Source organism: Pleurodeles waltl, chromosome 2_2 (genome assembly GCF_031143425.1).
Source record: "Pleurodeles waltl isolate 20211129_DDA chromosome 2_2, aPleWal1.hap1.20221129, whole genome shotgun sequence".
NCBI lineage: Eukaryota > Metazoa > Chordata > Amphibia > Caudata > Salamandridae > Pleurodeles > Pleurodeles waltl.
This window is the reverse complement of record NC_090439.1, coordinates 472,113,560-472,128,491: the sequence shown is the minus strand read 5'-3', so window position 1 is coordinate 472,128,491 and position 14,932 is coordinate 472,113,560. Positions and strand designations below refer to the sequence as shown.

The 14,932-nt window shown below is 44.7% G+C and overlaps 1 protein-coding gene across 2 annotated transcripts in view; it reads right to left on the bottom strand.

The window, feature by feature from the left end:
* The window catches only part of LPIN2 (lipin 2), a 599,770-nt gene that overhangs the window by 165,651 nt on the left and 419,187 nt on the right, over positions 1–14,932 (bottom strand). For both annotated transcript variants that reach the window (XM_069219965.1, XM_069219964.1), the window contains exon 15: positions 5,325–5,473. In XM_069219965.1, the coding sequence (XP_069076066.1) occupies positions 5,325–5,473 (149 nt within the window). The remainder of the gene's footprint in view (positions 1–5,324; positions 5,474–14,932) is intronic.

Sequence of the window (14,932 nt, the reverse complement as noted above, 5' to 3'; positions counted from 1 at the left end):
CTTGCCGCCAACAGTGGGGGCAGTGGCCAGAGGGGTGGGCAGCTCCACTAGCTGGGATGCCCTGGGGTGCTGTAACCAAATGCATGAGCCTTTGAGGCTCACTGCCAGGTCTTACAGTTCCTGCAGGGGGAGGTGAGAAGCACATCCACCCAGTACAGGCTTTGTTCCTGGCCACAGTGTGACAAAGGCACTCAGCCCATGTGGCCAGAAACTCATCTGGTTGTGGCAGGCTGATAGAAACTGATCAGCCTAGCACTAGGAGTCGGACTGGTATTCAGGGGGCATCTCTGAGATGCCCTCTGGGTTTGTTTTACAATAAATCCCACACTGGCATCAGAGTACATTTATTGTGCTGAGAAGTTTGATACCAAACTTCCCAGATTTCAGTGTAGCCATTATGGAACTGTGCAGTTCCTAACTGACAGACTCCCAGACCATATACTCTTTATGGCTACCCTGCACTTACAATGCCTATGGTTTTGCTTAGACACTGTAGGGGCATAGTGCTCATGCACTTATGCCCTAACCTGCGGTATAGTGCACCCTGCCTTAGGGCTGTAAGGCCTGCTAGAGGGGTGACTTACCTACACCATAGGCACTGAGGGAAGTGCCATGTTGACTTATTCATTTTCTCCCCAGCAGAACACACAAGCTGTGAGGCAGTGTGCATGTGCTGAGTGAGGGGTCCCCAGGGTGGCATAAAGCATGCTGCATCCCCTAGAGACCTTCCCTGGCCACAGGGCCCTTGGTACCAGGGTTACTATTTACAAGGGACTTATCGGTGTGCCAGGGCTGTGCCAATTGTGGGAAAAAAGGTAGAGTTTAGGGAAAGAACAGTGGTGCTGGGGCCTGGTTAGCAAGGTCCCAGCACACTTTCAATCATAACTGGCATCAACAAAAGGCAAAATTTCAGGGGGTAACCATGACAAGGAAGGGATTTCCTTACACCTTGTGAACGGCTGAGAACGTATGAATGGAGGCCTGCAAGGGACAGTAGACCCTTGCCCTGTGCTTGCCTTACATCCCTTGAAGCTTTATTTTTAAAAAGGATACTTGTGTCCCTTAAAGGGGCAGTTTTAATTATTTTATTTTTTTAAGTGTTTCACAGGAGGGACTCATGTTATGGGGCGGACGGGGCACGCAGTCATCCACTGAATCACCGTCTGCTCCCCTGCAAGGCCACCCAAACAGAGTGTAGTGAGCTGGGTTCCGGTTGCAGTAGCTCCACTTTTTGCCTGGTTTTTAGATTCAACTTTGACTGAAGTGCAGAGGGTTCATGCTAACCAGTGTCCCTTCCCTAAAACAAGACACCTGGTCACTTGATCTCCAAGTGATCAGGCATTTCACCCCTGTAAGTCCCTAGTAAATGGTACCCCTTGTACCTAGGGCATGGGTACCGAAGAGGGACACTCACAGCTGCAGCACAACTTTTGTCATTCTGAGGCACCAACCTTCTGAAGACTGCCATTGCAGGGTGCGCAACAAGGTGCTCCCAAAATTGAAAACACAACATGTCACACAGCATGCGTGGCATGTCCCCTAAACACTGCATGCAATATATGTAAGTCATCCCCTCTAGCAGGCCTTACAGCCCTAAGGCAGGGTGTACTATCTTACATGTGAGGGTGTATCTGCACAAGAAGATATGCCCCTGCTATGTCTTTGTTGATTCTCAAACATATTAAGTGACCAGGGAAGCCATTTTAAACACATGTGCCAGACACTGGTCACGAGTTTCCCAGCTACATGATGGCTCCTCTGAATATAGGGATGTTTAGTATCAAACATCTACAATTAATAAACCCTCACTGATACCAGTGTGATGCTATTAATGATGTTTGACCAATGACTTTGTGTTTCACCACTGTGCATATTAGTTGCTCAAGGTTCACCAGTAGCACATTATATGTTTTGTTCAGCCTAGCCGCCTATTGGCTTTGACAGGGCATTAGCCATTACCTTCTGTATCCAGTTTAGCTGCCTATTGGCTTTGACATTGCATTAGCCATTACATTCTGTATTCTGCCTATTGGCTTTGACATGCTGTATTCAGTTTAGCTGCCTATTGGCTTTGACATGATATTAGACATTACATTTTGTATTCAGCTCAGCTGCCTATTGGCTTTGACATGACATTAGACATTACATTTAATATTTAGGTTGGCTGCCTATTGCCTTTAACGTGGAGTTAGACATTGCAGTTGAGAATCCAAGCTGTTTTTTTCCAAGCTATGTTTTTCCACAAGATGAACCAAGCTGTTTTTCACACACCAGACTAGACCTGATAAGAGAGAGTACATTTGGTGTTTTCCTTTCTGCTCAGGCTTGGTTAGAGGAGAAGTCTAGGAGATCTGGCCAGTCTCCAAAGGCTTGCATAGTTTTCCCGAGTCTGAGAGGAGGGGGCACGCTTTTGTAAGGATGGGTCGGGCTTCAGAGAATTAGATTCTGCCTGACTTCGGACTGGAACTTGGTGCCAGTTGCCAGTCTCCAATGTGGGTAGGTAATCTCTTTCTCGCAGTTGACCAGAGTCATCAACTTGCAGACCCCAGAAAGATGAAGCTGTAAATAGTTTCTCACACGGTGAAGTATTTGTTTTGCTTTGCATTCAATATCTTATCAATATCTTATATATGTAACCTGCTGTGTACATTGCAACTGAGAAGTACTGTGATATATTTTGTTTTCATTGCTGCGATACTTTTACTCATTTGAACGTGTGCTTGAAATCTATTAATTCGTCCCTCAAGAACTTGTGGGTGGGGAGGAATTAACAACAATAAAGGTCTTCTTTGAACTCAGAAGTGCATTCTTGATATGTTCTGTAAGCTCTGATACGAGATAAGAAGGAAAGCAGAACAACCAGGGAGGGATGTATTAATAACTATACCCATAGGGCACCTTAGAGGTGCCCCCTGAAACCCTACCAGCTACTAGTGGGCAGACTGACTGGTCCTGACCAGTTCAGCCACCACAGAGGCGTTTCTGCCCCCCCCCCCCCCCAAGTGAGAGTGAGCACTCTTGTGGGCCAGAGACAAAAGCCTGCATTGGGTTGGAGTGTGATGACCTCACCCAAGCAGGATGAACATTTCAGGGCAGGAAGCTGCAAAGGCATTGCCGCCTCTGTAATGTGACCCAGATGTCTCTAGATGGTGGGGATGACCAACTCCCCTGTCCTCACCCCACTTTTGGCAGCAGCACAGGCGGGAAAATTAGTTACATTAGGAGGTGTGCCCACTTCATGCCAGACCTACCCCTAAGGTGGACGAGCTGAAGTAGACAGTACCTTTTAAATTCCTCCATCTTGTTTGGATGGAATTAGGCCACTGGGGTATAGGGCTGTGCCCACTTCCTAGTGGAAGTTGTCACAGAGAGGGTGTAGTCATCCTAAAGGTGGGCAGCCTATTGGCTACCATCTGGCACTCCATTTAACGTCCCTAAATTGAGTATTTAGAGGGAACCCCTGAACCCTAGAACTCAGATCCTGACAACCTAAAAAGCAAAGGACAACGAAGAGTTGCAACTGCAAAAGAGGAAAAGAAGCAGCTGACTTTGAACCAGCCCCTTCGGCCTGCCTGCTGACTTCAACAGACTCTGCCCAAAAGACAACTCGTCCAGCAGCTGAGCCTCCAAGAAACCCAGGAGGGATGCCTGCCTTCCATAAAGACTGAAGACTCCTGTGAGCAGCAGCTCTGCTATGCAACAAAGTCTCAAGAAAGAACTCTGCCGCCTCCACAACAGCAAAGACCCGACAACTGAAGTGACCTCTGCAGCAGATGGCCACCGCCAGAGGTGAATCGAACCAACGGTTCCAGCAAGGTCCTCCAGCTGTCCAGAGTCTGAGTCCAGTGTGGTCTCACCCATCGTGGACTCCCACAAGTCGCCTGCAGCCCCTGTACGCAGGCCCCCTCTCTTGCAGCCTTGTGGTAAGAGAAAACCCAACACCTCCAGCAACCACTGAACACGTCGCCCCTCATCCCATCTGAGGTAGTCACTGGTGCCAATGACTTCCCCTGGCTCCCATGAGCTTGAGTCCACACCCTGGGTCCCCCCTGCAAGAAAGCCTCCAGCCTCAACACACAGGAACCCCTTGCTGCGAGTGCTCCCAAACGGAGAAACCCGACACCTAAGGACACCCCTGCACCCATTCCCCCTGGGCTGTGGGGAAAAGGACCAAAGGTGCACCTACACCGAGCACCCCAAGTCGGCAACCTATCTGTTTGTTATCCCTGACCGGCTTCCTAGCCAGAGCATGCAGCCTGTCCTCATGCAGATCAAACTCCCATAGGAAACCAATGGGCACCGGATGCCTTATCCTTACTGCACCCGGTCGCTCCAGTGCTGCCCGGAGTGACCTGCTGGGGTGGTTCTGATCAGTGCCCAGTCTTTATCTTAATTCCCTGAGACAGGGCCTCGTAAGTTGTTGTTAACCCTGTGTTTGCTGAACATTGTTTTCCTCCTTAGGTTAACAATGAAGAAATCTGAGAATTGCACTTTTGAATCTGAGAAATATTTAGGCTTGAAAAGCTACTTACCTGATTATGAAGTCTTGGGTTTGAAACATATATAAAAATAAGTGTTATTTTTCCAAGTTAGTCTTGGGTTTATTCTTTGAGTGAGTGTCTCAGATATTGCCTCTGTTGAGTACAACAGATGCTTAGCACTACCCACTGATAAGCCTAACTTCTTGCCCACACTACCAAAAAATATAACATTAGTCCTATAGACATTTGCCTCTGCAAACTAATTGGGGATCCACTGGACTCTCTGCAAGGTGTACTTCTTTTTTAGTGAACCATATAGAGAGACATGTTCCTACAGGGAATGTTCCACTGTGCAAAATCAGTTACTTTCCCAACTTGGGGGTCGGCAAATGCCTAATGGTTTGCGACAGCAATTTCAGTTTCAAAATATTGATACATACATTTGAGAATCAAATTGGAGGGGTGGGTCACTTTCACAACACCAAGTCTTTGAAATTTGAAAAGGACTGCAAAATCCATTTTGCGATTTAGAAAGACTGGTCTCACAAAATGGCTTTTGCCCATTGTACCAAGGTAGTTAGCAGTCGCAAGAACCGGTTATCGTGCAATAGTAGACTTTTAGACAGCAAAATATCTATGTACACCTGGCCCATACAAATTTTATTGCAATGCTGAACGTGAGAAAATACTCTTGAGGTGGATCACGGCCATAGGAGAACCATATTTCTGAATTGTCTTTCATGTTGTTAAATTCATGGAGTGTCATTTAAGATCACCTTCGTAATGACTACTAGACGGGGGTGGGGCGATATGCGGCAACACATAATACTTTGTACCACTCACTTGGTTATTGTTCCATCAATGTCTGAAATAATGACTTTGTCATTCCAGTTCCACAAGTAGATGGTGCCCATGCAACGGCAGGTTCCCTGATACTGGGTGGTAATACTGAATACAACATCATTTGGGCCATCTCTCAATTTTAGTTTTTCCTATAGAGAACAAAAGAAACAAACACATCATACAGGCTCAATTAGAGATGAACTGATCTTGTACAGATGGTTAGTACACTCAAATACTGTTTTATGTTGAATGGTACAAAATATCACAAGAAGCCTTTTTATATTAATGAATATAGCAAGCTGTTTACTTGATAGGTTTACATTTTTGTTTTACAATCCATTCTACAGGCAGAGTACAAGATGAATTCCAAATAAATACTCCACTTTGTCACAGCCAAATGTCAGCACTGTTAATCATCATGAAGATAGGTATTGAATACTGGCTTTTAGAATATGCTGCTTTCGTGTAAGCAATCGCCTTAAATGCAAATGACGCTCCAAGCGAGTGAAGTAGCCAACAGGGAAATAGTGGTTTAAACATCTCTACTAGCTATCTTTCAAACGTTGACAATACTGTGGGAAATAAAAAGTTAAGCTGATGCTTAGAAGACCAGCAGTTCAACTCATTATTGGCTGTCTCTTGGGCCACGTGTAGAATACTTTAATTGTCCTGCAGTGATGGGCTTTAGAGATGGTGGAACAGGTCAAGTAAAAAGCAATTTGTGATGATCAATGTCATCAATTTGGTGCCCTAACACATTAATTTGCTTATATATAAATATATTCATGAAAATCAATGATTAACTTTATGTATGGAGTTCAAAGTTTAATACTACTCTTAACATTTAAAGGGTATCTGGCCAACTTGCTTTTACTTTTATGACCAATATGGTATATGGCCAATTCTCAACCATCCCGTAGACAATAGAAGGACTTGGTGAGCAGGAAAAATAAGCAGCTGCTGAATAACAGTCTAGTCATGATTCTATCAGCAAGAGCTTCCTCAAAGAAGAAAGAATTAAGCTAGTTTGCTGCTGTTACTATGGTTTGGAGGTTGATAATAGAATATCAATGAAGAACTATTCGCTACAGAGATACCCCCGTACCCCTGAAAAGGAAAAATACTTTAGATGCTTCAGATTCGCTGCATGATAATATTGTGAACTTATACCTGCCCCCACTGTAACCGGCGCTTGCTAAAAAGGTGTTAAGAAGCTTGCATGTCTTTTGTGGTTATACCAAATGGTTTTAACATTTCCTGTAGCCAAAGTTCTCCATTAAAGCAAGAAGAGCTCTCCTGGATAATTACCTAAAAACCTCTAATCAAGTTGAAGGCACAGCAAAGTTTTGGGGAGCCCCAATACAATAAACATATTCTTTACATACATCAAATGGAGTAATGTAGACAAAGTTTCTGGGATTACAAATATTACATAATAAAAACATGGAGGTCAATAACAATCGTTGCACCGGTATTTTGGCGCATATGACCTCACTTCTTATTCCATGGACAACAGTTAGCTTATCAGCAAGTTTCATGAGAGACTCGGCTTAACAATAACCAGGACCTGTTGCTAACGCATTTACATAACCAAACACGGACACTAAATCTATCCTTTTACTTATAATAATGAACAGAGTTACAAACTTCTTTTTTGTTGGCAATGCGCAATTCTACTTTTCCTCTGCTTAGGTTTATATATGAAGTACACTGACAGATAATATATGGGACAAGATCCGGTTGCCTTATTTTAGAAGTATATTGCAAGTCAACAAGGAGTTCTGTGACCATATAGGGGGAACAAAGCAGAAAGTCACAAGAATGAGGGTAATGGAGTCCTCCCTCATCTTCCTCACCACAAATGCAAAATGTGTGGGAGAGGTGGAAAGATGTATGCAAATATCCCCGATTAGCTCATCCATAGAATATTGCTGATGGATTGTGGGTGTGAGTACAGAGAAGTGAAGATTGGTATTTTGCGTTTAAGTGCTGTTGGGCTCCCTCACTAGCAAAAGTAGTTGACGTACCTGCTTTGCTGAAGAGGGATCCATATATCTTACACAGCTATGTCGCTGAGGCTTGGACCCCATATTATGATGTCACCCTATTGCTTCTAACTGTAACTGTGTTAGACCTCAAGGGTGCCTGCTTCAACATCCCCAGCAATACAGCCCATCAGTGTTACCTTCGGTTTGTTGCAAGTGATCAACAATAATAGTTTTTGTGGTTACAGCAGTTACAAAAGTCTTAACCAAATGTCCTGCTGTTGTGGCTAACAAACTCAGAAGAAGGGGTGTCCCCATGTCTTTCCTTGTGTATGCTGATTGAGAGCAGCAGCAGGAAGCAATAACTGGCACACACCCAGGCAGCTGGCAATCTTGCATTGTCTAGGGTTTACATGAATGCAAAGATCTTTCATTTACAACCTTTGCAGGTCTTACTGTTCTTAGGATTCATTCTAAATGCTGCCACATGGAAGGCTTACACCAACCAGCAGAGGATGATAGCATACAAACAGCTTCTGCATCTTTTTCAGTCTACTGGTAAATTACCTCTTGTCTGTAATCATTAGTCAGAGACGCCAGCATCATCTTTGTAAGCGGTCCTGTCAGAATAGACTCTGAAGGGTACACTTGGTCCTCATCGGATACTTCTGACACCGCATCAGGGCCAGGTGCGCACTCTTTGAATGGTTAACCTGATGGGCCCACTAACTCTTCTTCAACATCGAAGGACTCCTGCTCCCTATAGATGTCTGAGGTGGCCAACAGCAACACACACTGCACCCTCCAATTTCCCCATGATCTCTCTGTTACATCAGTGTCTTCTTGTACCAGAAGGCCAGACAGAAGCTACAGTTGGGCTCCTGGTGCTTGGGAGAGAGGCAGAGGTTACAGGCCTTATGTGTTTTGTATTAAAACACGTTTCATTAATTTTAACTGATACAGAAGGCCCACCTGGACTCATTCAATTATCACCTTCACATTACATAGGTAAGAGCGACTTTATAAGAAACATGTCATTCAATTCTGTTACATCCACTTTGTTGCATTTGTTACTCCTAGTGTCCACTGGTGATCTTCAATCTCAATTAGCAAACAACACCCCCCTCCCTCCTTTGATTGCATCTACAATGGACCTTAATACTAATATTATCCAAGGCATGTCTCCAACTGACATTATTTTTGGATCTCCACTGCCCGATCATTATCAAAATGCATCCCTGAGGCAAGGGGAGTCAGCCCACCGTGGGCCCAATCAGTACAATACCAGTGTGTCTTTTCACTTCTCCCAGCTGATTCTTCATGTCAATGCAACCTTCTCTGTAGTGGTCACCCCAAGGTCAGCCAACTAGAGCCTTTCAGGCATGTGTTACCTCCAGTGTACTTATCCTTCTCTTTGCCTCTCTAAGTCGCACTTCCCCCTCTATTGCCGCTCACTTTGCCAGCTCATGACGCCACTTCAGCAATCAGGGTCACCCCGCGCATTCCAGTTCCTAGTTATTTCGGGCTTTGCCAATAAGAATGCCAAATCTTGGAACCTACCTTATTTTTCACGGTGTGTGGGAACCAGCTCAGTAGACGGTGCCCTGGTTCACAGGGTATTACCTGAACTAGTATAGTGGCCAGAAGCTCTGTGATCCCCTATCCGTATTGCCGGAACTGCTGACAGCTCCACAGCATATGCAATAGTCCTGTCCCATTCCCCCCACATCTGGGACAACCCTCATCTGCAAACTGGAAATATCTCTGAATATGCTCAGGGGTTAAATAAGCTCTCTGTAATACATAAAAATTAATCAGCTTGAAGCAGCCATTTCGAGACACCTGTGGCATCCTATCTAATATGGTTTTTCTGACCTCCTCTGCAGGTGGCGGCGGTCCTCTCAGAGGGCCCTGTACAGACAAGAGACTACTTTGACACTGCCTGAGGAAAGGGCTATATACCGACAGCTACTGGGGCCAGAGGCTCAACAGTGACATTTCCACAATGTTGTCTTATCGCTGTAACTGCCCTCTATACAAGTAAATGCCCTTGTAGCACATCAACTTCCACTCGTAAGTCCTCAGAGTAGAGTAAATCTCCATCCTTAAAAAGGTCTCCCAGTGTAGAAGCCCCAACCTCCTCCCAATCCGTTAGGCCCCTCCAATCTCCACCGTGAAGGAGAGCTCCCAGTATGGTAATCGGTAGGTCCAGGGAGTATGGGGCCCTGGTATGTACCCTCCTCCAGCAGCTTGCCGAACAATTGCCAATCACCCTGAACTCTGCATTATGATACTCTCAACAGGGTTTGCCGCCATTCTGTCATCGCAGGTACAAATCCAGCCTGCTCCCCAGCCCATGAACAAACCACTGGAGCTGGGCTACCAGACAGTACCCTTCAAAGTCCGGTGCAGTGAATCTCCCCTCCCCCACTGGCAGCGGAAGGGTCTTCCAGAAATCTATACTGGATTTCAGGGCTCCTAGTGCACTCCCTATATTCCAATATAATAGGTCTTTGTAATCATGGTAAATCTTGACCCCATGTAAGAAATATTTCTAGGGACCCACTGCAGGGGGTCTAGATTTTCCGATGGTTCCTGCTCCCCACTCATTGGGAACACTGAGGATTTCTGCCAATTTAACTTTAGGCCAGACATCTGTCTGAACGCATCTAACATGGCCCTGGCTCCTCGGAGCTTGCCCCTAGTATCTCTAGAAATAACAAAAGGGCGTCAGCATATAAGGCTATCCTATGCCAATGCTCCCTCACTCGTAGCCCCGATAATGAGCTCCTCGGCAAGCATGTGTGCCAGTGGCTCCATCGCCAGAGCAAAGAGCAGAGGTGACAAAGGACATCCCTGTTGTGTCTCCCTCTCCACCTTATAGTTCTGTGAGATCACTCTATTTGGACTCGCACTATTGGACCCGTATATAATAACTTGGTCCATGCCAGGAAGAATATATATTCCCACTCCAGGCTATCAAACTCCTTTTCTATATCGACCGCCATTTCCGCTGTCCCTTCACGGTCAGGCGCTCCATGTTCTAGAATCGAGAGCAGGCGTCTAATATTGAGGGCCATGAGATGCCCTGGGATGAACCCAGCCTGATCCGGGTGTATAAGCCAGAGGCATATTATGGAGCAAGCATGAGGCCAGTATTTTACTGAGAATCTTATAATCGACATTCAGCATCGATAGCGGTCGATAGACCCTATAGTCACTGGGGGATTTTCCCAGTTTCAAAAGTGGCACCACTAGTGCTTCCCAGGTAGTATCTGGTAGATATCCTACTGCTTATGCCTCGTTACACAAGGCCTCGAGCCGGGGCACCAGCTGGGCTGCATAGGTTAGGTACCATTCTGCGGGAAATCCATCTGTACCAGGGGTCTTCCCCCGGGCCATGTCCTTTATTGCTGCTTTAATTTCTTGTTGTGTGATAGCATACACAAGTTCCTCTGCCTCTTCACAAGAAAGGCATGGTAGGTCTAAAGATTCTAAATGTTCCCTCACAGCTGTTGCCTCATAGGTGCAGGCACTTTAATACAGTTGTGTGTAATGTTGGAGGAAAGAGTCATTAATCTCGTCCTGCCTAAATTCTCGCCCGCCTCTGTCAGGTTCTACTTCTAGAATTGGAGTCCCTTTCTTAGTGGGGTTTGCCAGACAAGCCTGCAAAGTGCCTACCCTGTCTCTCTCCGCATGAGTGCATGTCATATACCCCCAATCATCAAAGCAGCGAAGTCTCTCTACTTTAGTTGCTACCTCTTCTCACTTATCCAACAGTGGTTGCTGTTGATCGGGACCCTCCTATCTCTGCCGTTCAAGCTGGCGCAACTCGTCCTCAGCAGTTAGCACTTCCCTCAGAAGCGTCCCACTTACACCCATACCCTTTGCTAGGCACTGACCCCTCAGCGTTATCTTGAATGCTTCCTAGTCTGCATGTTTGCTGGTTGCAGTCCCTTCATTTGTTTCGAAATATTGGGCTATGTTCTGCCCTCTTTCTTCTCTAAAGACTAGGTCTTCTAACATTTCAGGTTTAAGTCTCCACGTGGGTATCCTAGGTCTAGTGCCGTGCCAATCACAACTCATAAGGATTGGATTGTGGTCCGAGATCGTGCCGGCTAAATATTCTGTGGTCGTTACTCTACTATGGACATTCGGGGAACATAAGAACTTTTCCAGCCACACGTGTAGGCTATACAGACTTGAAAAATAGGAATAGTCATTTGTGTGGGGATGTTGTTCACCAAGTGTCTATTAGAACCCACTCCTGCTGCCAATTTAGGAAAGTCTGGGCCAATCTCCATGCCGGAGACTCATCAGGGGAAGCGATCAGTCTATCCCTATGTCATCCACACAATTAAAGTCTCCCCCGACCAGTAAAGTCTGTCATATAATGCACCAAGGTCCCTGATAGGTTAGTAATAAAGGGGCCCTGCTCCGTGTTTGGGGCATAAATGTTAATGAGGCCAAGTCCCTCCCCTCTAACCGCCCACCTACCGCTGTATATCTCCCCTCTGAGTCTATCACGTGCGCCATGTGCTGGAAGGGAACCCCTGCTCTTCCCGAGATGAGGACCCCCCTCGCAAATGCAGAGTAGGTTGTATAGTATACCTGGCCTCGCCATCTGTGTTGCAGTGCCTTCCCCTCCCGGGCAGTGAGATAAGTCTCCTGGAGAAATGCTGTATGTATGCCTCTCCTGTTCAAATATGAGAATACTTTACATCTCTTTGACATGGTATACATACCTCTTATAGTCCAGGAAATTATCTTATACCTCATTTACGGGGCCACGTGGTGCACTGACGGTGTAGGTGCCCATAACCTCTGCCTTCTTTCTCTTTTTGTGTGTCCCTGGGACCCCTAGCATTGTAGTATAATTTCGGGTATTGATGCAATCTTTTAAACCCCCAATAATGCAACTTCCCAACTTTCAACAATCTTCCCCCCCCCTCCAGGACAAATCGAGCAAAGCCTCTGTCCAAACCAGGCAATATCTGACAATATAACGTGGACTCTTCCACTTAACTTTCATGCTCGAGCTCCTAATTCAGAGCCCCACCCAGGAGCTTATGACAGGCAAACACGTGCATCTCCCAACTGCGTTCATCGGCTAATTTCTGCAGCAAGCAATTGCAGAGTAGTGTCCTCGAAGCTCCCCTAGCGTGTGATACGGGCTTCGACGGCAGGGCGGTCAGGCATTAAATGATATTGCCTGCGGTTCTAGGAGTAGTTACAGGCCTTGTGTTGATCAGTCCACAGGTATTTTGCATTACAATGTGGGCAGAATCAAAAGAAAGTCGGATTCATCTGCCAACATTCTCCCAAGCAGTGTCCTAGGTAGCTGTGTTGAAACCAGATCGAGAGGTGTATATGGAGCCGATCATGTGCACTGAAGCAAATGTGACTGAAATTTTCCTCTGAAACCAACATACCAAAGCAGGAACCAATGTCACTGCAAGCAAACACTTAATTATCAGAGCCTTAGCTTAACACATCAGAACCAGATGTTGGAAAAGCAACAATGTAATGGTGGAGTCGGTGCTCAATGCGCTTTATGGACTAAGAGAGAAGACACACTACATCCCATGAATCTAAGCTTCTTTAAAGAAAATACACCTGTACTGACCCAACACTAAATGCAGGAGTAAGCAAAGCATGAGCATCTACAACCACACACGCTATGAACAAGTATTTAGCCTGTGATACAGCAAAAAGGAAAAAAAGAAAAGAAAAAAAAAGCACAATTTAAGGAGTAAACAGAAAATACAACAATGAGTATGAAGGGAAATCTACTATTTGTGATATTTACAAGCATAGCCTTATTTTGGGTATCCTAGAAATGCATAAATCTATGCAAACCCCAAAAAAAGGAAATGTATGATTTTGTAGATGTCTGCACAACAGCCTGAATGTGTGTAAATGAAGACAAAAATACTTCTCTACCCTATTACGGATGTGAGCCAATGCAGTCTAAAACGATTAAGCTGTGCATGCAACTATACGTTTAGCAAACGATCTAGTATTCACATGTAGCCATAATTAACTTTTTGCAGGCTATCGTACGATAAGAGCACAGACAGGCAGGTAAAGTTTTCACAATTTTCAACATCGATGATGCCCAAGGTATCCAATGTCTTCAACGGGGCCTACCTGAATCTTTGCAGATCCTGGTAGAATTTGCAGTCCATATAGGTTTCTGCAATGTAAAAGTTATCTCCGTGCCTTGGAGGCCAGCTTATTTTTTGTCAGTGAACATGAGACCCACCCAGTGGTAGCTGGTAACTTTTTAAACTGGTGAGCATAAATGTTGGTGACAAGTTTTAAAGCGCAACACTGACAAAACATGGGTTTGAATGAATTTCTTCCTCTGGGTACATTTTGTACAGCAGGCATAATTGTGAATTTTACAGCAAATTTTAGTAAAGAATTTGGTTAGACAATTCTGAAGGGTTTTCTGATGAAAATTAGCTCTCACCTACCGATAGCTTTTAGAAGTCAGTTGTGAAAGATGTTTTATGTTCTACACCAAAAATGTACAGTGGGATATGTTCCAGACCATTGCTTACCATTGGTTAAATTTCTTGGCAGTTGATTTGCTTCTTATTCACCTATTCCCCTGGAGCATAACTTCTGTTACATCCTTTTCATTGGTTTCCTTGCACGCTTGCACTTCTCACACTTGGGGAAGTATTTTTTCGTTTTCAGTCAGCACTCCATGAAGGTCATGTGCTTTCTTGCTCTCTCCCTCGAGTACTACTTTCTCCTATGCGCTCAGTTTTTCTCCCTACCCCTCCAATCGTACCTCTACAACAAAGCAATAGGTATATAAAAAAGCAGACTTTAAAGGTTGTGTTTGTTTTATCTCCTGCATTCCACGTAATGGATGAAAGCACAGGCACTGGCATACACTGGCTTTTCATGGCACAAGGTGGGGGGGGGCGGTTTGCTGCACTTACTGAGCTGGCACTTGAGGCCAAAGGTGTATTTAACAATATAAATTTGAGATAAACGTTAAGATTTTTAAGCATTTTTTCTTGAGCGTTTTGCTCTTTTCTAAACGTTTTTTTAAACCATACTTTATAAACAAATATTGGCAAAGCCACAACAAAATGGTATTTACATTTGAAAAGCAAGACCTATTGGCTTTGCCAATGGTTATTTTATTTCATACAAGGCAGCAATGGTAAAAACACAAATAGCAATTAAACAACCAGATTGGGAAACAAGTTTCTTTTTTTTAATGTAGTAACCTGATAAGTATGTCCCCAGAAAGCATCTACCTTTTTTGTAAACCAATGAAATTGCCAACTGAATAATCTTTATTCAATAATCACAGTTATTCTTCACAGGAAAGAAATGCTGTCTGTTGGATTCATTACAGCTTCTTCAACTTGATGCAGTCAAATAAAAACAAAAAACAAAGTGTAAATAATAAAACTGACCGAACAAGTCACAATTCATGGAGGCAATTCTAAAACCTGCTGCATGCAAACCACCACAGGTTTACTGTGTGGAAGCTGCTTCTGGATTTAAAAACTCTTTATTTATTCCTTTGATGTATATATAAGAACCTGGATAAGTATTTCACTACATCTTGGCTCACCTCTGCTGGCTGATATGCAC